Raw genomic sequence first — 24,025 nt, 5'->3', positions numbered from 1 at the left:
GAGGAGAGGCAGTCCTTGAGGTATGGCACTCCTGAGCCATTTAAGAGTTACCTCTCACCCACTCCTCCATCTCCCCACTTGGGAACGTCTTTGTTGCTTGGGTTGTTCAGTGCAGGGGCAGACAGAAGCCAGGTGGGGATCTGCTGGAAGAGAGAGAGAGAGATTCCTGAGCTGAGCGTGTGTGCAAAGGCACCAGGATCTGCAATTCAATGCTCATCACCTTGAGTGATTATTTTGTACCTTCTCTGTTTGGGTTTTGTAATGAAAAACAAAGTTGATCATGCAAGCCGGAAGTCTGCCCACCCAGCAGTGGAGCGTGTCTCCATGTTGCCTTGGGTGGGGGTGGGTGCACCCAGGCACATGCCCCCATGCCAGGGGTGGCGTGAGGGGCCAAGGACAAACAGACCCCACTGTGCCTGTCCAGCCCCTGCTGGAGCTGGAGCAACACCAGCCCTGGTAGGCACAGCTGTTGCACCCTCCTCGTGTCACCCTCCCCAGATCCTAGCCTTACAAGGCTGCAGGGGGAATGTGGCAGCCATGCACACCTCGATCCTAGCCTTGCACAATGCTGGGATCGAAGGGCGCAAGGTTGCCACGTCCCCATGTCCGTCCCCCCTGTAGCCTTGCAAGGCTGGGATCCGGGGATGGTGGCACAAGAAGAACACAAAAAGGTGTGCTGCACCACCTGCCCCGGGGGGAGAGCATGCACCCCCATGCCAGCACCCCCAGAGTGGCCTGGTGCTCCTCTCCATGAGTGTTGGTTCCTCCTTTGGCGGGCAGGGTTATTGTTACTGTTTATTACTATATTAGGTCTTTTTATATTGTAAACTGCCCTGTGTTCCTCAGATAGTGGTATAGAAAACTTATTATTATTATTATTATTATTATTATTATTATTATTATTATTATTATTATTATTATTGGTGTGTGTATAAAAAGAGGGGCAAGGAAAAGTCTGCAGATGCTGAGCCCTGCCTGAAACGTCACCTATTTTCTCCTTTGTTCCAGCGCAATTGTGAAAGTGACCACGAGGAAGATCTTCCCAGCCGGCCGGCCCCTCACCATCTCTTGAGGAGGAGGAGCAGTATATCTTAACTCCACCAAACAGAAATGGGAGTCGGACTGAGATTTCCAAGTGCCTAACAGCGCAGCTCTTGCACAACTGAACACTTTGTCTCGGGGGCTCTTTCTACCCCCAACGTATACGCAAGCACAGACCAGAAAGGCTCGTGCTGCCCCTTGGGGACTCTGGATCCCCCAAAGGCAGGAAGAAGCCACAATGAAGTCCCAGACGCGTTTGGTGCACTATAAATTGTCACATACAAGCCAAGATAGGAGTGGACTGTGGGATACGAGGTGTCATTTCCAGAGGAAAAAAATTGACTCCATTATTTTAACTGCAAATAACAAGTAAGAGAAGTGTGTGCAGAGCTGGTGATCCAGGGGAAAGAGCTGGGCAGGAAACTGAGGTGTTGGAGCAGGAGGAGGATGATAAGGTAGGAATGGTGTCCATTCCAGGTGCCGCCCAGGCAGGCAGCTGATCTTGGGCGCTGTGTAGGTGAGAGCAACCTCCCCCTTCTTCTTTGAAGCCCTTGAGGGCAACCCACCCCCCAGCTCTTTCTTGCAAAGAGACAGGAGATTGTTTTGATCATGGGCAGTGGACAGGAAGCGCAAAAGCAGGCTGCAGGGTGTTCCTTTTTGACAAGCTACATTTCCCACCAGTCTTTGTTCTCCTGCAGAGTTGGGTGCATTTGGCAAACATTTGATCCTAATCAGTTTAATGTAGTGATTGGGCACCAGCCCTCACCTCCTGGCGAAGGCCTGAGGAGGAAGCCTCCTTTCCTTGGCACCTGCTGCATCGTCCTTCTGCAAACACATCCTGCCTCCCCTGCCTTGCCCCTCTCAAGGATCAAAGCGACTTAGTCAATGGCACCCCTGCGCTCTTCTGGCCACCCCCCCATAGCAGGACACCTTAGCCCAGAGGGGAGCAGTCACCAATTTATTTATTTCACAAAAATTAATAAACTGCTTGGTTGTTAAAAGAAAACCCTCAAAACGGTTTGAGCAAACAGCAAGATCTAGAAAAATGAATAGCCCTACTTTAAAAACATACAAAAAGTTTAAAAATACTGAAACAGATTAAAATGACCTCAACTTTCTAAGCATCTAGTAAAGGTAAAGGGACCCCTGACTGTTAGGTCCAGTCATGGCCGACTCTGGGGTTGCGGCGCTCATCTTGCTTTATTGGCCGAGGGAGCCGGTGTACAGCTTCCGGGTCATGTGGCCAGCATGACTAAGCCGCTTCTGGCGAACCAGAGCAGCGCATGGAAACGCCATTTACCTTCCCGCCGGAGTGGTACCTATTTATCTACTTGCACTTTGACGTGCTTTCAAACCGCTAGGTTGGCAGGAGCTGGGACCGAGCAACGGGAGCTCACCCCGTCACGGGGATTCGAACCGCTGACCTTCTGATTGGCAAGCCCTAGGCTCTGTGGTTTAGACTACAATGCCACCCACGTCCCTTGTAAAGCATCTAGGTAGGTTTGTCTAAAAGGAATGTTTTCAGCAGGGGGCACATTTCAGATTTAGAGAGAGTCACAAAATGGCTGCCCTGCAGCAGGTAGAGATGGCAGGCCAAACATGGTTGCCGTGGGCAGCAGGCTTAACTCAAAAGTTTAAGAGGGCAGTCAATAATACTGCTCCCCCTCCCCTGCTCTAACCAACCTCATGCTTACTAGGGGAAATCAGATTTGTTCTGCTGGCAGAGATACAGCTGTTAAAGGCACAATAACCCTGTTTTCCCCTGTGATGGCCCTAAACCAAAGCCTAGGTTGCCATCCTGGACACAGTTACTGGGGACCAAGCCCCATTTAAACACAAAGAGATTTGCTTCTGAAGTAGACATACACAGTATACCATTGTTTGGTCAAGTGAATTCCTCACATGCCTAAACATCAGCTCCTGCACAACCAGAGACATGCCTAAGTTTCTTTGCAAAGTTTTCACATTTTGCATTTGCCATTTGGATAGCGGATTCTTTAACATTGTCATGCACCTATTATGCCGGGATTACCTGATCTGAGAGGAACCCACCTCAGGGAAAATGCATCCTGGTTTCTAGGAAAAAAGGAAGGGCAAACTATGGAGATTTCAAGTCAAGATGGTCAAACTTGTGCTGTAATTCCTGATGTTCTTCCCCCTCCCCTGTGCGATTTATTCCATTCCAATATATTTCATCCCATCCACCACATGTTTCTGCTTCCTGAGTCCTGTTGGGATAGGCCTATGGAGGCTCTGTTCTCAAAATTTATGTTCCTAATTCTTGGTTTCTCCTCCTCTTCCTTCTTCTTCCCTGCCTTCATCACCTGCCTGGAATGAAGAAAAGCCTGCTGGGGCAGCTTTACATGTCTTTTCATATATTATTAAAGGGAAAAGGGGGAACAGTACTTTGCTCCTAGTGAGTTATAAGCCATACTGCTGTTTCCACCAACATATTCAATATTATTTTGGAAATGTACTATTCAGTTAAGTTAGTTGTATCATGTTGAAAAATCACTCTGCTGTGCTTTGATACTACCTTGTGGTCCTTTAGCCCTGTGGTCCTTTGGCCCTGTATCTCCATGTTTGGCCCAGATCTCCATGTTTTTTACTTAAGGGCTGTGTGTGGGTATATATTTTCAAAACTCATTATGGTCAGCATTTTGCTTATGCACTTGTATTTTGGGTTTTGATATTCACTATGATGTATGCTGTGTTTTTGTTTTTCATTTTTTGCGTGTGTTGCAAAAAATTCCAATGTACGTTTGTTGGGATTGTCCTCTCCTTTGCATCGCCAAAGACAAAACACCAGTGAGTTAAATGTTTGAGGGCAACTTCTTACATTCATTTTGATGTAGCAAATTATCCAAGAGGCAAGACCTGTGATCTGTTACATCTGCGGGGGGGGGGGGGGGGAGTAAAGTAAAGTACTCCAGGACATGTTAAATCTCAGCTTTCACCAGAAGAAACGCTAATGCAATCTGATTCAGACAAGGACGCTCTTTTCCTTGCCTGCTCTTCCGTTTTGAAGCTGCCATTCCTTTTGTCCTCGAGGCACAGTTCCCCCCCAATCCGATATCATCACATTGCAACATTTGTACCTATTGAGCAGCCCCTCAATACCTGCTTTTCTCATGTTGTGTTCAGCTGTATACCAAAATGTACCACCCCACTTATCCTGAGGAACATTTTTCAGAATAAAACAGTTACACATTTGCTTTGTTAGGAGATAATGAGTTAAAAATTCTAAACTTGATACAGTAGAACCTCTACTTACGACCGCCTCTACTTGGGCCCGATCCAAGTTGCAACTGCAGCAAACCTGGAAGTAAATACTGGATTTGCTGTGATTCGTGCACGTGCAGAAGCGGCTTCTGCCGTTTGCACACACGCAGAAGTGCACTGCCGCCGAATGCGCCTGCGCAGAACGGCGCTTCTACCAGCGACCCGGATCGACTTACAGACGGACCTCTGGAACTGATTACGTCCATAAGTAGAGGTTCCACTGTGCTGTATTTGGGCATTAGATCTGTCGTACATATTGAAGAATATACAGAAGGTTAAAAAAAAGAACTGATTTACAGAAGATTCAGGAATTCTGGGGCTCATCCACTCCATGGAAGCAAGTTGCAGTTGTTCACTCCTACTAACATAGAACAACTGCACCTACTTCCATCTGCAAAGGACACTTAAAGGATAGATAATGCAGGAAATAAAGCTCAGGTTTGCTATGTTCAGCTGGTCATAATGCAGAAAGGGGAAATTGTGTGCACGGTATTACATTAAGCTTGGCACCGTAATCTTGATCCCCTGCATCAGTGATTTTAACATGCGTAGCATGACTTGAGATTAATTGTACGGGAGATCATTCAGCAGCTACATAAACCAAATCAATGCAATCTGCATTGCAAAGGAGTTTAGCTCATTGCAGTAATGGGAAATGTTTGAACCGTTTCCAATGTAAAGTTCACAAACTGCCTTCGATCTCTGGGTTTGAGGCAGTGGAAAGCTTTGACTTATTACAATATGTGCATTTTGCAGTTAAAAATTGCAACCTTTGTTTAAAACCTGCTCAATGGTGCCTTATTAAAGGTCAGAATATTCATCCATCTAGCCCAGCATTGTCTCCTCGTGATTGGCGGCAACTCTCCACAAGGGTCATGGGCAGAGAGGAGGGTCTTTCCCATCACCTTGCCCCTGGATCTTTTTTTAAACCAGAGATGCTTAATATGAATTAGACTCAGAAGCTTCTGCTGGTGCTCTACCACTGAGCTATGGTCCTGAATTGGCTAGGGACTAACATAGCATGTTCGGTGTAACCACCTTCTCATTCCATGGGTAGAAAAAGCAAGTTACCTGCAGATTCCCTGTCCCGGGTAGCTGCTTTGCACAATCTGAGAGGCACATCCCACAATTCTTTGCAATGCCAGCATGTGAACCAAGCCGACTGTGGCACTTGCGTATCTGACATTGCAACACTCAGCAGCACCTTTGCTAGATGTACAGTTGCAATGCCCCTGCCTTAAAAAACAGTAATTCAAAACGGTCTCTTGACGTGATTGTGCACTCAGGCTGGCCCTACACGCATGTTCCACCAGGCAAAAGAAACCTCTTCCCTTTCTTTAAGAATCTGTCTCCTGTGCCAAGTCACAGTTGTTGCTTTTTGAGGGTACAGCAAAAATCTGGGGTCTGCATGTTTCCAATAGCAGCTACCTCTGCTAACTATCTGATACCTCCATTGCATGGATGGAGTGGGCACAGGATTTGTTGGTGATGAAATGGGCCTCTGCAGCCAAAAGCTCCTGTCTCAGTCTAGCGTTGGTGCAGTGGAAAAGCCACCTATTGGTTTTAATGCTTGCTTTGAGGGTAGGACTTGGTGAAGCGCAAAGAGCTAAAGTCCTGGCAAGGTTCGGGTTGCACTGGATAGAATGGGTGGTGATTTGGAAAGGAACTGGAGGCTACCCATCCCAAGTGACTCAGCCACCTGCAAAAGGGTAGGGGAGATTCACAATCAATGCAAGTGAGGGTTCAGGGGAAGGGATGATGGAGTTGGGTCAGGGAAACTGGGTCTTGACGCACTTGTTCCCAGCCCAAGTGAAGCAGTAGATGGTGGGGGGGGTGACAGCAGCTGTAGCAGCCCCCACTGACCTTTCATCCTCTGCTCCCCCAGTATGGGTAAAACTAGGGTCTCAACTAGGGCCAGGGCCTTTTCAGTACTGGCCCTGACTTGGTGGAATGCTCTGTCACAAGAGACTAGGGCCCTGCGGGACTTGACATCTTTCTGCAGGCCCTGCAAGAAAGCCTGGCCTTTGGTTTGGACTCAGTCTGACCCTTATGTTTCCCTCCCCTTATGGTTTGGATTTGTGGGCTACTATTAAAATGAGGCTGCATTTTAAATTGTATTTTAACCCGTATTTTAATAAATTGATTTTGTTTGTTTGTTTGTCTGTCCCCACCCCCCACTATTATGTTTTATTGTAATTTTATTGGTGTTAGTTGCCCTGAGGCCTGGCTCTGGCCGCGGGGGGCAGGGTATAAATAAAAATATTATTATTATTACTATTATTATTATTAAAATCAGGCTGTGGATGTAAATTCAGCAAACCCATCAAAAGAGAAAAGTAGGATAGGAATGGACAAAGCTGGCATCAATCCATGAGGATGCCACACCACACCTTTGTGGCAAATACTCATCTCTGGCCCTGCTTCAGTTCTCTGAGTTTTGGCCCTCTGGGAAGAGGATTCAGGTGGCAGTGGGGTGGATGGCCTCTGCTTTACCCACTGAGCTGTCACCAGATGGTTATTTAAAGCCAGCTCCATGCATGACCAGGACTGTGCAGCTGGGCTTGCAGGTGTGGCCAGGCAGCTTCATTTGGTGCTCTGCCTCAGTTGGGCGGCACAGCATCCAGCCCCAGCTCTGCCCCTTCATCCAAACCTGTAGAAACCTTGATCTCCCAGAGGATTCTGCATGTAAAAGCACTTAGCATAATTGTGGGGTAGTGGTGGCTGCTGGCCAAGATGACTTTGAAAGGGGATTCAAGCCATTCTTGGGAGAAGAGGAGAGGCCTGTCAGTGACTACTAGTTCTCATGGCTAATATGCTAGTTTATTGTTCAGAGGCAGTGACTCTTGGGGTGGGGGTGGGGAAATAAGAGGGAAGGCAATTATCTTCATGTCCTGCTTATGGGAAGCTTTGACAGGCAGGTGTTAGAAAGAGGATCTTGAACTAGTTGGGTCTTTGGGGATCTGGTCCAGATGGTCCCTCCATGTGTCCTTATATTCTCAAGGAGGAAGAATTTTTTTGTGCCAAACATCGGAACTGGGCGTTTGCTTTCACGGAAGAGTGAAAATTCGCGACGCTGAAAGATGGCACGAATTCTTGGCCACACCCTTCCCCTTCCCCTGACAACCTCGGAGAGAACCTTACGCAGGGCGTGTCTGAGCCCTGGCTGCCCGCCAGTGTCCTGGCATCCCTTGATTCGGTGGTTTCTCCTCTCTCTTTCCTCCTGCTTTGCCTCCTGGACAGCTCCCCTCTGGCTGCCACGCGCGCCTTGGTACCCAGGGAAAGCTGCCCTTGCTCTGGCTGATGGCGCCTTTGTCAGCGAGGGAGCAGCAGCTCTTCACCAGCGCTCAGCAACTGGACAGCACCTCTGCCGCTGGCGCCTCCCCAGCTGCTCGTGTCAGCGCTTTGGAAGCGCTTCTTCCTGTCTCGGGGCGCCTGGCAAGGATGGCCGGGGCGGGAGGGGCGCAGACGCAAACGGGAGGCGAGCCAGCAGCTTCATAGTACTGTGATGGCGAGTGGGACCGGGAATGGGCGGCGGCCAGGGCGCAGAGGGGATTGCCTGCCAGGCGACCACCAGCTTTTCCGCTCAAATTGGAATTGGCAGTTCTTAGCTTACGTCTCCCGATCCTTGATCTCTCTTCCCCTCCCCTTTCTGCCTGTGTTTTCCCCCTTATCTCTCCTCCTCCCTGCAGAACTTCTCATTGCCGCCGCCCCCCCCCCCGCGCCGCCGCCACCTTTCCTTCCCAAGGATACATTCATAAATAATCCTCCCCCTGGAAAACCTCTCCTGCCTGGTCTAAGCAAGCTGATCCCGAGTCAGGCTGATGGTCCGTCGAGTCCAGGAACCGGCACTGGCTCTCCAGGGATTCGCCCAGGAGTCTCTCCCAGCCCTGGGATGATGGGTATCAAACATGGGAGCTCTTTCTTGCATAATTACATAGGACCAGGGCAGCAGGGGTGGGGCATGGGCGGGGATTTCTTTTAGGCGGGGGCAGCCAAAGTTGGGGGGGGGCAGAACCTCAGATAATTGAGTACTTTCAATGCTTTGTGGATCTAGGGGGGCAGCTGCCCATGGGTTCTTTCATGCCAGCCTCCCATCCTCCAACCATGGGCTTAGCCCAAGGGGGCAGCTGTCCCCCCTAAATCAGTACAAATCTGAGGTTCTGTCCCCTCAACAAAAATCCTGCAGGTACCTTTTCTCCGGTGGGTACCTTTTAACTGCAACAGGACTGGATGAACCTTTGTGGTAACTACATTAAGGGCTTAGAGTCCCAGTCTAACAGGGGAGACTGTGGTGGTGAGATTTTATGGGAGCTTCCACTGACGGGGGTGCACACATGCCCACCCCCTTTACACCTGGTTGCAATTCTTTGTAGCTCAGAACATCTTAGCCACATTGTCAGAACAAATATTTTTGTAACCTGCTTAGATACTATATTTGCAATCAAGCAGTATCTGCATTTTAAAAAAAATTAGCAGGCATAATTCTGAACACGGCTGCTGCTGCCGGCTGCTTCTTAAGGTATGTTTCATAACATGGGTCTTGGCATAATAGATCTCCTGGTTGGACCTCCTAGGACTCTAATCTGGGGATCTTGAAGCGCTGTACTCTTTTTCTCTCGCTGCTGATGCAAGCTCTCTTATTCTCAGCTGCGTTGGGACATAATTTTGCAGGAAGTTCATGAATAAGCATTTCTGAAGCAACCCCACACCCCGGGCTGAGGCTGGAGAGAGCCAAAGGCTAAGTATAAATCATGACTGCTGGGAGAGAGGGGGAGAGGAAGTGGAGTCAAGGATGGATCCCTGCCCTAACCCTAGCACAACCTTTCACAGTCCGTTGCTTTTGACTGCCCAAGCATATGGGAGCATCTTTTTACTAACACAGGCCCCTTGGGACCGACCTGTCACATCACCTGTGTGTGTGCCTCTTTGACCACAAATGCAATCTAGGAGACTTTCATTTTTTAAAAATGCATTTCTAGTGGGATTGCTGTGTTAGTCTGTTGCAGGGGAAACAAGGTCCTGTGGCACCTTCAAGACAATTAAGCTGATTAGGCCAACAAGGCTTTTGTGAACTAGAGTGCAAGACTGCGCTATTTTGCTAGACCTTATGGTTACAAGAGGTCGGGGATGGCTAAACCTTTTTGCTTGAGGATCATATTCATTATGGCAAACCGATGGGTGGGTGGCTGTGTCCCAAGGCGAGTGTAGTCATCTCACACTCTCACATGCACAAATACTTGGGAGACACACAGGCACACAGCCCACCCCCAAGCGGATGGGTTCAGATCAGCTGAGGAGAGGAGTTAATCACCTAGCACTACCTCCCTCCTCTTGCTGTGGTTGCCAAAATTGGTGGTCTAGAAAAACATTACTTGGGGCCCATATCAGGACCCTAAAGTGGGGATTGGCAACCCTGGTCTGTGTGCTCATGTGCATGTCATGGAGGCCTTATGAAGATGTAGTGGCCTGGCCAATGCAAAGCATAGGCTGTTAGTGTCCTCTTTTATATACCCACTTTCAAATTTTTTGAAGGGGAAAGGAGTCTTACCTTATGTTAAAAGAAATGAACAAGATGCTTATAATATGGTATGAGGAAGCCTAATGGAATATTCAGTTCCCAAGGCTTTTCCTTAGGCAGCAACTGTTTATTTTCATTTATTTCTCAATTTCTCAAACACCTCAGCCACTTGCAAAGGAATGATATTTCCAAAATTTCAAAAGCCAAGGCATGCCTGTGGGCTGGGCCAAAGGAAGCTCTAGTAGGTACACAGAGCACTAGACAGTGTTAAGTTTTGTCCTGGGTTCTAGTGCACTCCATTCACCTTGCCTTTGTCTTCTAGCCACTAGCTGTAAAATGGGTACAATTTTGATGGGGCTATGGTTGAAGCTCTTGAGGAGCTGAAAGTCAAAAATATTGTACAAATAAACATGTATTTTGTGATATACAGTTGCATTGGTCCAAAAATGAATATAAAATGAAATTTATTTGTCCCATTTTTTTAATAAAATGTGGAAGGCAATGCAATAAAAACAGCATAAAACAACCAATCCTGGGTGCAATAAAAATGATTGAAACAACATCAAAGAGAACAAGCAACCAATTAATATCAGCAAGGAGTGTCAATTTCCACCCTGTTGAACAAAACAATTGCACTGAGATTTATTACAATTTGAAACCCAATTTAAATTAGAGTGCCTGAGGGATTGGGGGGTGGGTGGGGATGAATAGGGTCGTCAACCCAATAAATAAATCTCCTAAAGCAATTCTATGCCTCAGTCCTTGTTAACCTGGGGCCTTCCAGGTGTTTTGGACTGCAATTCCCATCAGCCCCAGCCAGCTCAGCTATGCTGACTGGAGCTGATGGGAGTTGTAGTCCCAAGCAGCTGGAGAGACAATATCACTTTACTCAGAATCAAGTCCTACTTTATTAAATGAGCCTCACTCACATGTAAGTATATGCAAATGAGTGGAGCCAACGGGGATTAACTGAGTGATTAATTTTGTAAGTCAAGAGTTCGAAAGCCAAACAAACAAACAAACCTGCTTGCATTGTGATAGAAGAGGCATTTGCTCCTTTGACAGAGGAAAGAGAATGCTTCTTTTTATGCAGTGCTTTTAAAAATAAACAACAGAGATAAAAATAATATTTGTAAAAGCTGGATCAGTCAGGGTACTTTCACATGATCAATTAGGGACCTTTTTAGTAGAATAAAAACTTCTAGTAATAATAATTTTTTATTTTACAAGTACTACTTGGCAATAGTCTATATAAGCAATGTTCTGGGACTGTCTTATCAGCGGCTGAACAGGAGACGGTAGCATGTTGTGGCTGCAAAAAATGGTTTATGGGATTTTTGGCAGCATTAATAAAAGTTTAACTTGAAAGTCAGAGTTGCCTTTATTTCACATTAGTCAGGGCTCATCTGGAGTATTGAGTCCAGTTTTTGAAATGAAGATGGAAAACGTCAGGCCTCTGAAGACATGTTGAAAAAATGGAGTGATGCAGGATGAGAAGGAGGACAACATGTAAAGCAGCACTCTCTGCACACAACATGTAAACAGCAGCACTGTTGGTATTCATAACTCCTGGACACACTACAGCTTATCAGGCAGACACGATACTTGCCAGCCTGCCTGCCAGCCTGTTGTGGTCAGAGGAAACAGAAGCCCCGTAGAACACCCTTCCCCAGCCTGGTGCTGCCCATATTGGAGGAAGCCCCCATTGGACGATTTGCAGTGCCTCGTCACAATCAGGGATTTCCATGAAGAAAAACCCAAGAGGCCAGGAAAAGCGAGCTTAGTAGTTGCATGTGGTGGGAAAGGGAAGCTCTAGGGGTTAATGTGGGAGAAATGGCTGGGAGGGTTGGATAGTTGAGTGAGCAGGGGTACAGCCCTGTGTGTGTGTGTTTGTAAATAAAGTCCTCCAACCTTTCTCCAATGAAAACAGAGACATCTTATTCCATGATGATGAAGATTTTATTATTTATACCCCACCCATTTGACTAGGTTGCCCCAGTCACTCTGGGTGGCTTTCAACATATATAAAAACATTATAAAACATTGAACGCCAAAAAACTTCCCTATACAGAGCTGCCTTCAGATGTCTTCTAAAGGTTCTATAGTTACTTATCTCCTTGGCTCAGGGGTCATATAATTCCACACCCTAAGGAAAAGTGGGGCATTCCGGGATCAAATCAGAAAACGGGACAGCTTCTGTAAACCCAAGACTGTCCCTGGAAAAGAGGGATACTTGGAGGGGCTGATATACATAGCTACAATTTCCATCATACTGACTATTGATCAAGCTTGCTGGGGTTAATGGGAGCTAGAGCCCCACAAATATCTGGAGGGCACCATGTTGAGGAAGGCTAGCCAAGGCATTTGACATGAACCATACCCATCAGGATGTCCCACACAAGAAGCCAAGTATGTATTTTCTGCTGTGGCTCCAGAGGGGAAGATGAGATCTAAGAGCTTGGGTAGATTTGGGTTGAACATTAGGTGAAACTTCATGAGAGTAAGAGTGGCTGGGCAAGGGATCTGCTTCCCTGAAAGGATGACGGTCTCTCTCTCCTGGGAGGCCTATGAAAGAGAACACCTTGGGAACACAATGGCTCTGGATTCCCTCCATGGAGCAGAGGGTATGGCTAGCCAGGATACAAGAAAGCCTACAACTCTATGATCAACAAGCCTTATCCACAATGGCCATGTTCTGCTGCAGGGGCGCCGACTTATAAAAAATATTGGGGGGGCCCATACCGGGGTCCTGCCGCTGGTTCGCTCGGGTAGCCGGGAGAACGCAGTTCGAGGTGGCGGTGTTGGGGAGAGACCCTCGCTCAGGGCGCCACGAGACTTGGCGGCCGGCGGCCTATCTGGCGGGTTTTGGAGCGTATTTCGGCGGAGCGATTGGGGAGGAGGGGGCTTGTTGCCGGATTCTTCAGCTGGGCCGGAGATCCGCTGCTGGGGGTCCCTGGGCCGAGTTGTGAGCACGGCCTGCTGAAGGGAGATCCAGCCGATTGCGCGACGGGGACGGCCGGGGCTCTCCGGCTAGGGCGCGCGGCTGGCTGGCTGGTGAGGGAGCAGGTGGGGAGGAGGCGGGGGTCCTCACTCTCTTAGGAAACGAACCCGCGCACCCGATTGCCACAAAGTCCGAAGGGTGCGTGTGTGGAATTAAAAAGCAAAAACGAGATACGGGCAGGGCAGGCAAAGAATTTTCCGCAAGAGGATGGAGGGCAGGTTGAAGAGAAAATCACTCAAGATGAGACAGTCAAATCAGCCATGATAAAATGGGCTCAGGATATTGGGTATAACATCATGTTTGAGGACTGGGAAAGGTTATGGACCACCGGAATGAAATTCACGGCATGTAATGCCTTGAAGGAAAATATTATGAAAATGATTTATAGGTGGTACATGACCCCAGTCAAGCTTGCAAAAATATATCACCTGTCTGATAATAAATGTTGGAAATGTAAGGAGGCTGAAGGGACATTCTTTCACCTCTGGTGGACTTGTCCAAAAGTGAAGGCCTTCTGGGAAATGATCTATAAAGAGTTAAAAAAGGTATTTAAGTATACCTTTCCCAAGAAACCAGAGGCCTTCCTCTTGGGCATTGTTGGCCAGAAAGTGTTAAAGAAGGATAGAACTTTCTTTATGTATGCAACTACAGCAGCAAGAATTCTCATCGCAAAATATTGGAAGACACAAGATTTGCCCACACTGGAAGAGTGGCAGACGCAAATGATGGACTACATGGAACTGGCTGAAATGACTGGCAGAATCCGAGATTTGGGAGAAGAAACAACGGAAGAGGACTGGAAAAAATTTAAGGACTATTTGCAAAAACAATATAAGTTGTATGAATGTTAAAAATTTACACGATTCGGAAACTATAGCTTCAGCAATTAGATTTGGGAAACAGGAAATTATATGTTAAGTAAGAAAAGGTCAAAATCTAAGGTAATACTATGTTTAATTTAAGATATAAGTAACTGATGAAAAGTATGTTAAATTTAGAGGTATAGTATTTGAAAAGTACAAAATAAGGTACGAAACAAGGTAATAATTTGCTGATATCTTTATTATAAAGAATGCAGGGTAAGGGAGATGCGAGGAAGTCCAGTTAGTTATATAAAAAATGTGTTGAATGGTTGGTTTTCTTTTCTTCTTTTTCTTTTTTTCTTTTTCTTGTTCTTTTACTTTTTTCTTCAGTGTATGTTTCTAACTTTGTATTTGAAAACTTAATAAAATATTTATATAAAAAAAGAGAGAGAAAATCCTTTCGCTTTTCTGGGGCGCAGGGAAGTCTCAGAGCCGGAGGTTGGGGAAGGGACCCCCTTTGCTCTGCCCTCTTCTCCCGTCTTAGATTCGCATGGAGGTCCCCGCCCGAGCTTGCCTGGCCACCGGGCCACACAAGGGCCGTGCTCTACGCGGCGCACCTTGCTAGCCGCGCAGCTATCCTCCGCGGCTGCGGAGCGGCCCTGCGCCGGTGCCCAGCCCCTCTGGGCGCCCGCTGCGCTGCCAATGACAAGCGGGCGACGTCGCGGGCGGGGAAGGCGTCGCTTTCTTTCCCGATCCTTCATCCTCCCAGTCTTCCAGCCCTTTTTTGGGTTGGAAGCTCGTCTCGTTCGCCCTTCTCCTTTCTTCACCCTGCGCGCAATTTTCCTCCCTCGTCTCCCTCCCCATTTCTCCTTCCTTCCTTCCTTCCTTCCTGACTGACGGGCTTGGGCTCGGGCTCAGGCTCCGGGTCGGGCTCGGGCTCAGGCTCGGGCTCCGGGTCGGGCTCAGGCTCAGGCTCAGGCTCGGGCTCGGGCTCGGGCTTTGGCTCGGGCTCGGGCAGCCACAGCGTCGGCGGTGTTGGCGATCGGCGGCGCGGGGGGATGGCCCTCCCGGGGGAGCCGGCGCTGCTCAATGGGGTTGCCAAGGAGACAGGCCGGCCGCCCCCCTCCCCCGGCCCGGCGCCCCCCGCCGCGCCGGTGCCCTATAAAAGCCGCGGACGCGCCAAGCGTCGACAGGCAGAGCCAGCGCGGCGGCGGCGCTCTGCTGGAGGGGCGCTCGAGATTATTGGGGGGGCTGAGCCCCCCCAAACGAATTTTTGAGGGGGCTCGGGCCCCCTCAAGCCCCATGGAGTTGGCGCCTATGTTCTGCTGCCACAGTCAGAGGCAGTACACCTCCGAACAGGGATGGCCTACCCATGAGGCAAAGTGAGGCAGTCGCTTCAGGCCACAAGATCTACATATGGGCAGCGTATCTTGGCTCCAAGGAATGCATTGTCCACTGTTGTCATCGCTTTACTCCTCCCTTGTTCCCAAAGTCGATATTTATCCCCAACCCCCTGTTCCTGATGTAGGTCTTCACTCACCTGTTCTTCCCTGTTGGGTGGAGAGGGCCATTTCGTGGTTTGCCTCAGGTGCTAAAATGTCTTGGGCAAGCCCTGCCTCAGGATACCGGATTCTGGGAATCGCAGGTGGGCAGAGTGCTGTTGCCCTCAGGTCCTGCCTTTGGGATTCCCTCTGGAGCATATGGCTGGCCACAGACAACTGGACTGGATGGACTGATGATCTGATCCACCATGCTCTTCATATGTTCTGATGATTCTGTGATAAATTAATAGCAGTTAATTGCTCTCCCAGCCCCACCTGGAGATGTTTTCCAGAGACTGGCCTTGGCACCTTCCGCATGCAAAGGAAGTGCTCTCCAACGGAGCCGCTACTGCTGCAGCTTGGGACCCCACTGGACTGGAGCTGCCCCTCAGCTTCTTGCTGGAGTAGAAAGTGCTTTCCCAACAACATGGTGTCTGGGGTTTGGGGTTTTTTTGTATTTTTTTGTTTGCTGATACGATTCCTTAAAAAAAATCACACCCTAAAGTGAAATATAAATGTATTAAAATAAATAAAAACAAACAAAAGAACCAGAAAACCACTATTAGTATAAAAGCAAGAAAACAACTATGATTATTATTGGTTGTTGAGATGATAATAATTGTGCTTCTCCAAGCCTATGACAGGAATAGGATTTTGTTGATGGGTCGCAGACACCCCGGGAGGCGCCCACCGCCCTCCAGCAGGGGGCGCGCTGCCAGCCCCTCCCGCCGTCCCTCCCTGCGCCTGACGCTAGGGGGCGGCAAACAGCGGGAAGGTAGAGAGGAAAAACTGAAGCGGGCGAGTGCGCGGGGCGGGGGCAGAAGAAAGAGGCGGCGCCGGATCTCGCGAGGCCCCTGAGGAAGTCCCGCGAGATCTCGCCAACTCTTTCCCTCCCCGCGTCATGTTTCCTCCCCTTTGACAAGCTGCTGCCGGAGAAGCAGGAGAAGCGGGGAGGACGGGGCGCCGCCGCCGCTGCCGCCGCCGCCTCACGGGACCTCCCGCCGCGGGCCCCGCCAGCCTTGCCCGGACCGCACCTTGGTAAAGGGGTCTCCTCCCGGCGCGCTCCTTGGCGTCCCCGCGGGCGCCCGCGCTGAGGGAAGGCGAGGCCTGAGGGGAGGGGGGAGGGGCAACCGCCACCGGGGAGGGGCGAGGGGGAGGGGAGCCGAGCGGGGAGGGAGGGGGGCCGGGGCGACCCCGCCCGGCACCCAGGGGACTCCCTCCCCATTTGGGCGCCTCCCCCCATTATTTGGGGCGCTCCTGCCCTCGACCTCGCCGTGACGCCGCCGCTCTTCATCTCGCTAACGATCTCTTATTTATTATGATGCTGCTGGTGTAATAATAGATCTTGGACTTGGCTGTTCTTACGGCAATTCCGCCGCCGTCGCTAGTGGTCTTATTTGTGTCAGTGCCATCCATATTACGATAGTGTTGCTGCTGCTGCTGCTGCTCTTGCTGCTGGTTGTTATTGTTATGTGTGACAGTGCGCGTAGCAATTCGCACAGATCTGTAAGCAACGTTACACTCACACACGGCCCTTTCCCCTCCCTGTAGGCCCATACAATCTGAAATCAATTGTGAGGGAGAGAGGATGGTTCCTAGGGCTAAACAGGAGCTTGTTGATGCCTTCTTCTGTTCTGTTTTCTCAGCAGTAAAATCCCTGCCTCAACTTCCAGTCTTGGAGCCTGAAAGGCAATTTGCTTAACCACGTGGAGTTATTCTTGATTTTTTCCTTTTCAACAGGCTACATCAAGTGTCCCATAAGTGGGTTGCCTGAAATAAAAATCACAAGCAAAACCTGCAATTAGGCCCACATTAGTAAATGCCCCCCGGCATGTGTTGAGTGGTGGCATGTGGGTCTGCAACTTTTGCTTCTGATGGGCAGTTTGGGTGAATCATCTAGCCATGTGGGTGGAGTGCCACCTGGGCTGGGGGATGGTGGGAATGGCTGGCCAAGAGGGTTTGTGTGCATCTTCCCACAAAAGTGTATTATTTTGCAGTGGTTAATCTGAGATGCTCTCACTGTGAAAGCAGAGCACTATAATTGCACCCATAAAGATATAATGAAAGAACAATAAGTGATCCACCCTTGAACAGCTCCTTGAAGTGCCCCATTAGTCTCCAAGCCTTACTGCAGCTGGTAGTAGCTCCTGTGTGCCAGGGAGGCTTTTTAAACCAGGGGTGGGTAGACTTGAGGTTATTCAGATCTACTTTGTTGTTTACTTGAACCTCATGTTCCACCAAAGCGAGTTGAAAAGACATACAATTAGAATTTAAAGAACAGGTTGCTTTTGAGAACATTCTGGGCCTAGGTACCAGAAATGAACTGAACTCAGTCATTGACTCCTGGTTTATTCATTTCTGTGGCCTGAGATAGGAAAAAAAAGACATTGTTGTTAAAACAAATGGGAGTCAGAAGTTCTCCTGCAAATCACCCAGATATCTACCATCCCTGATTTAAATGAGCTACGTATCTGGGTCTTTCCAGCAAAATTGGCACACCCCCACCTGTTGCTATAGTCCGTTGTGTGCATAGGATTTCTCTGTTGTTGGATATGTGAAGTGTGAAATATCCAGCTGTCAATTTGTTGTGAGCTGGCCTTCATTGCTGAGGACCTGTTTGTTATTCCACAGCATTACAGAGCAAATATGGTGGCTCTTTTGGCTAGTTCTCTTCTTTTTCCAGGAATGCAACTGCTGTGTTAGATGTGCCCAGTGTTTTTTTCTTTCTAAAAAAAATGTTTGGGGGGACTCTCATTTTCCTACTCATATTGAAATACTGCCCCTCAATGAGACCAAACTTAGATTCACAACATGTATACATGTATACATGTATATATATGCATACCCCTGCGTCCCCCCAGAAAAAAAGTACTGGATGTGCCATATATACATTTGTTACTTTTCTAATTTTCTCCTGTACACATCACTGGGCCTTATATACCTGTTTGGCGTTAAATGAAACATTTGAGTTGTCCAACATAAAGCTGTAACAAGTGTTATGGTGTCAGAAAATTGGCAAGAGAGGTTATTTTTCTTGTGTGTTCCTATGATAGTCCTTCATAATATTGTGAAGCTTCTTAGTATAAATAGCACAATTATGAATTGGGTAAATATTCCCAGCTTATTCATATATAGTATTGAAGGTTCTTTTCTAGGCTATTCTGTAGTTGCAAGCCTTTTTGTAACAAAGTTAAGTAACTGGAAAATAACTTCAAGTACCCCTATGCTGGCGCTGCATATTTAGGAACTGGACTCAGAAATTTGGGCACCAACATTGCCCTTATCTATGAGCAAGCATCATAACTATATAGGTACAAAGGCAACCAAAGTCCTGGGACATTTCCTCTCCTCAGATGACCTTAGGCAGCTTCCAGGTCCCTCAGTGGTATAGTCTTTTCTTTGTGGTTTGATTAATTCCCATGTCTTATACAGGGGAATGATCATAAGGATTGCATGCATGCTTGGAATTGTCACATTGAACTTATATTCCATATTCCATGCAGACATTCATAGGATCAGGTTCTTTGTAACTTATTTCAGCTCATAAATGAGTAGTGGATACCATGGATTTTACTTTGTGAAGAAAATGAACTCTTTATTTATCAAACAGCAAACTTTACAAAGGCAAGAGAAACAGTATGTTATACTGCACGTAAAATCAGCCATATTGTCCAGTACGATGTTATGGATTTAGTGAAACCACCATTCACTTCAGTTTTTCTCATTTCAGTTGTTTAAACTTTTTGAGTGGATTTGTCTGTCTTCCATGTCTCTTTAAACCAGGCGTGGGGAACCTTTCGCCCTCCAGATGTTGCTGAACTACAACTCTTGACAGACATAGCAAGTAGGGCCAGCAGCCAGCTATTGATTGATTGAGTAACTTTATTTATACGCCACTTTTCCACAGAGTGCTGTGCCCAAAATGACTTCCAACAGATATCTGGAGGTGAATAAAAATATTTATTAAAAAACACCCTGCAGACATCTACTTATTATCAAATACACATGCACTGTTATGATAGGATTTAATCAGCACGTAGGGGGCCAAAGGTTCCCCAAACCTACTTTAAACTACAGATTAAATTAAACAATGGTTTGAACTGAACAAAGCAATGTGCTGTGTATGCTGCACACACCACATACTTTGGGGACAGATTATGATGGGGTTTTGGTCACAACATACCAACTTAAGACCAGTGCTTTAATGATTAATTCAAACTCAGTCTATTGTGGTGAGGATATTTCTTTACCTATAAAGGGACTAGATTGACAGTTTGATACCAGTTTGATCTGTGCACTACTAGTCTTCTAGCTAACCATATTTCTCTGGTGCCATGCAAATATTTTGGACCACAACAAGCCATGCTCCTACCAGCCCCAGCATCATACGGCTGCGGTGGCTTGAGCTAATGAGAATTGTAGTTCAAAACAACTGGAGGGCACAAGGTTGGTGCAGGCTGCTCTGAATATTTTTTCTTATATAAATAGGAGGTATTGCTGTTTTTAAAGAAGTTTGCTAGTGCGATGCTTGATTTAGGCTCAGGCCCATTGGTTACTTGCTAACATCTCTGTGATCATTTAACATTTATGTGGCCTGGTTTGCACATTGCCCTGAGCTTAAGCATGGCTTAGCAAAAGTATGTGGGCTCCAGGAAAGGAGATCCTGACTGCTTTGCTTCTCTCCTATGAACTAAGTCCTAGTTTGGCTTAGTATGTTGTCCAAACTAGGACTTATGATTTAGCTCTTCCTGACACACCACAAACTGTAAATCATAGGACAGATATTGGTTACAGCTTGTGGTTAGTTTTGGAGAGAGCTAAACCATGAGCCTTGGACCACACACTAAGCCAAATGATGGTGTAGCTCAGCATAACAGCAAAATGACTGTGGAGTAACTAAGCAGCCACAATCTCCTATCTGGGAGCCTGAGTGTTCACACTAAGCCGTGGTTTAGCTTAATGTGATGTGCAAACCATGGCATTGTTTCTAGATTGACAATTATTTGTGAGGTTGCTGGAATGTTGTGTCACCATAGTATGGTTTAGGGCTCATCCAGACTTCCTTTTTTCATGTGTTTCTAGGCCAACGGCCACCTGTCTATCATGGCTGCCTCTTGTGACTGATCCAGTGTCATTGAACAAGTTGGAACGTTTCCAGGCAACTCTACTAAGAATGTTCTTTTCTGGAACATTGGAGATGCTGTACAGTAATACAGTGATACCTCTGGATACGCAGACCTCTGGTTGCATATCCTTCAGGATGCGAACACGGCATACCCAAAAGTATTTTTCTGGGTTTCGCCACGTGCGCAGAAGCGCACTACCACACGCATGCACAGAAGCAGCACCTCTGGTTGCGAATTCCTCGGGATCTGACCGGAGCTCCGGAACAGATCCCGTGCGCAACCGGAGGTACCACTGTATTTAAAAGAGTCTGCATTGCCCATGTTTGTTTTCACTTGTGGCACAATCCGTTGCCTGTGCTCAGTAGTGTGACATTTTGAATGCACCTTTGTGTTGGTTATGTAAAATAGCATTAAATAAATTAAAAGGGGGTCTAGAAACCTGTGCAGTTTATAAGTTAAGGGTTGCCAGTTTTTATTAACTGAATTTCAGGGCTCTTTGATACATGTGGATTAAAAATGAAACCTGTCAATGCTTAAGAGAAGGGACTATAATGTCTAACAGCTAAAGTGAAGGTATGATAGCAGAATATGGAAGGTTTCAGGTTCAGTCTTTGGCATGTCCCATTAAAGAACTGGCTGTAGTAGGGCTGAGAGACCTATTCCTGAGATGCTAGAAGATATATTTTCCTCAGGTTAGGTAGTGCAGGATGAGATGAGATGGATAATAGTCTTGGTAGATGTCTAGTGTCCATTCTGCAAGTATAGGTGTTTATGGCTGCCATTGGAAACCTCCCCCTGCATCTCCCCAATTTGAGATGGGTTTGGAAACTCAGTAACCCTATATTCTGTCCCTTCTGTTATGTTCCATGACCTGCTGGCTGCTGTTTTCTAGTTTTCTTTTGAGCTGAAGAAGCACCTTTAATAATGTTATAATCTTGTCATTGAATGAACAACAGCCAAGTTCCTTTATTGAAATAGATGTAATAGTATTTTTATATAAGCCAGAAGTTCAGTATGTTCTAAGCAACTGATAGAGCAATCAACAGACCACAATGACAACATTTTTTCTTCAAGCTTGTTAAGAGTGTGTCTGTGTTTAACAAGGAGCTGCTGACAACAGTTAAAAATGGACATATCTTTAGGGGCGGCTGAAGTGTTTATTTTTCTTGCTCCTCTCAAAACATATCCCTGTGTTTCCGATTTTGCATGGAGAATATCTCCAGCAAATTTATTTTCTAACCTTCTGGAGAAGTGACAGCTTTTGTCAGCTTATCAGCATACTGGATTCTAAATAAGTGTTTGTTTTGCTGGTGACGACAAGGGTTCTAGAGTCCAACTCTTCTGTGGTGTGAGCAATTGTGAACCCTTGAAATATGCACACAGCTACCACTAGAAGCGTGGATATTTCCAGAATCACAAAACTGATTTTATTCGCTTTTCAGTTTTAAAGTCTTTGTCTGTTGCATGAGTCTCACATTGAAGATTAAAGAGAAGGACACAGTTTTAGGAATTATAAACAGGAAAGCAAGATAAGATTATGTTGCTAGTATACCCCTCTTTCAGTCCTCCCTGGTTGTTGCTGGTGGTAAGACTGTGATTTGTACTAGGGTAGCCAGTTTGAGATGGCGTATGAAACTGATTGTCTGACTGCTTCAGTTTGTTGAGACCTGGGGACTGTGGTGCCTCAGCTTCCCTGTTGACTGTTCTTCAGAAAATGTTGAGTGGTGTTCTGCAGTTATATCACCACTGTGCTTGAATGTTCACAAGTGTGATCTTGCCCCCAGAATTTACAACTCATCTGAGCATTACTATGTTGTCATTGTTCATGTGAATTGGCCCTGAGCAGAGCAAAGGAATGCCGTGGTTCGGTGGTGCATGGACTTTACCTCTAAGGGCTGTGGTTGGAGAAAGCTTTGGGTTGTAGCCTTGTACACTGGGGCATTGCAGATTTAAAGTTTGTCTTCATTCACAGTTTGGGAAGCTGTTTTGTTTGTTCGTCAGCAAAAGGCAAATACTCCCAGAGAACACTCACCATCTACTTCAGATGCATGTTTCAAGCCTTACAGTGTTTAAACAAGAAGCTATAGATTCTGTAGTAGGACTTGTAATTTTTTATTAAAATGTATAAAGTATAACAAAAGTAATACAGTAACAGTAACAGCAGTAACAATAGGCCTTGCATTGCATTTAGACATTTGTGAACCAAAATTTTAAAAACGTGGCAGCAAATATTGGCAGTTGTGTTGAACACACAATTGATGGTGGTTCTTGTATGTTCATATAGCACAATCCATGTAGATGCAGAGCAAGATAGCAAAAAAGACAGCCTTGTCTTGTATTTATGGCCTAACTGTGAGCTCATGCAGATACTTATGGCAAAACTAGATGATTAGGAGAAAGTGTTGATGCATACTTGGTTCTCCTACTCTGATTATGTCTAGTAAATCTCAACATGTGATGTGATGTCAGCATGGGATGTGAGTCCTATGTGGGAAGTGATGCCATCGTATCACAATCACACGTTTTGCTTTCCTAGACTTCACTAGAGGAGATATGGGATTGATGCTTTCAGTTGTGTGTTTCCTTTATTGTCTAGTTCACCCTTCACCATCCTGATGTCCTCTAGAGCTCCTATTAGACTGGAATCCAAGTCTACCAAAATGAAATACTAACTGTATGCTTGTATTTTTAAATATCACTTTCTCCTCTAACGTGTTTTTTCCCTTAAAAATAATAGTAATCTTTGCTCACTTATCCCGATGTGTAGCTACCGTATTTTTCGCCCTATAAGACGCACCGGCCCATAGGACGCACCTAGTTTTCAGGGGGGGAAATCAAGGAAAAAAATATGATTTCCCCCCCGCAGCTCTGGGAGCAGCGGACAGGCTGCACGCAGCCTGTGCGCTACTCCAAGACCTTCTCCCTGCTTTTGCGGGAGGTGGCGGAATTCCCCCACCTCCCGCAAAAGCCCACAGGAGCCCCACTTGACTCCTGCGGGCTTTTAGACCAGGAGGGAGAAGGGACTGAAAGGGCCAGTCAGTCCCTTCTCCCTCCTCGGGGAAAAGCCCCCAAGAGCCGCTTGCTCTTTAAAGGGTGCACGGCTCCTGCAGGCTTTTCTAGGAGGTTGGGGAATTCCCCCACCTCCTAGAAAAGCCGCGGAGCCACTTTAAAGAGCGCACGGCTTTTGCGGGCTTTTGCGGGAGGTGGGGGAATTCCCCCATCTCCTGCAAAAGCCCGCAGGAGGGAGAAGGGACTGATTCGGCCAGTCAGTCCCTTCTCCCTCCTTGGGGAAAAGCCCCCAAGAGCGGCGCGCTCTTTAAAAGGTGCACGGCTCCTGCAGGCTTTTCTAGGAGGTTGGGGAATTCCCCCACCTCCTAGAAAAGCCACGGAGCCACTTTAAAGAGCGCACGGCTTTTGCGGGCTTTTGCGGGAGGTGGGGGAATTCCCCCATCTCCTGCAAAAGCCCGCAGGAGGGAGAAGGGACTGATTCGGCCAGTCAGTCCCTTCTCCCTCCTTGGGGAAAAGCCCCCAAGAGCGGCGCGCTCTTTAAAAGGTGCACGGCTCCTGCAGGCTTTTCTAGGAGGTTGGGGAATTCCCCCACCTCCTAGAAAAGCCGCGGAGCCACTTTAAAGAGCGCACGGCTTTTGCGGGCTTTTGCGGGAGGTGGGGGAATTCCCCCATCTCCTGCAAAAGCCCGCAGGAGGGAGAAGGGA

The 24,025-nt window shown here is 47.3% G+C and overlaps 2 protein-coding genes and 1 long non-coding RNA gene across 18 annotated transcripts in view; 2 read left to right on the top strand and 1 right to left on the bottom strand.

The window, feature by feature from the left end:
- The window catches only part of DAPK2 (death associated protein kinase 2), a 62,687-nt gene extending 57,536 nt beyond the window's left edge, over positions 1–5,151 (top strand). Inside the window, exon 12 of the mRNA XM_081170644.1 lies at positions 1,009–5,151. Coding sequence (XP_081026770.1) covers positions 1,009–1,095 — 87 coding nt within the window. The 3' untranslated portion in view covers positions 1,096–5,151. The remainder of the gene's footprint in view (positions 1–1,008) is intronic.
- A 5,137-nt stretch (positions 5,152–10,288) lies between these two features.
- Positions 10,289–15,983, bottom strand: LOC308573603. Its single transcript, XR_014002131.1, has 2 exons — positions 15,186–15,983; positions 10,289–10,455 (listed from the first exon to the last, which is right to left on the bottom strand). It is a non-coding gene; the product is annotated as an uncharacterized lncRNA (long non-coding RNA).
- A 122-nt stretch (positions 15,984–16,105) lies between these two features.
- The window catches only part of HERC1 (HECT and RLD domain containing E3 ubiquitin protein ligase family member 1), a 118,366-nt gene continuing 110,446 nt past the window's right edge, over positions 16,106–24,025 (top strand). For all 16 annotated transcript variants that reach the window (XM_081170474.1, XM_081170466.1, XM_081170465.1 and 13 more), the window contains exon 1: positions 16,106–16,224. The gene's annotated coding sequence lies outside the window, so the exon portion shown is untranslated. The remainder of the gene's footprint in view (positions 16,225–24,025) is intronic.

The sequence above is a fragment of the Podarcis bocagei genome (assembly GCF_964188305.1).
Source record: "Podarcis bocagei genome assembly, chromosome: 14".
In the NCBI taxonomy this organism is placed as follows: domain Eukaryota; kingdom Metazoa; phylum Chordata; class Lepidosauria; order Squamata; family Lacertidae; genus Podarcis; species Podarcis bocagei.
The sequence above is the reverse complement of the archived record's forward strand: the minus strand, read 5'-3'. Positions and strand labels throughout refer to the sequence as shown.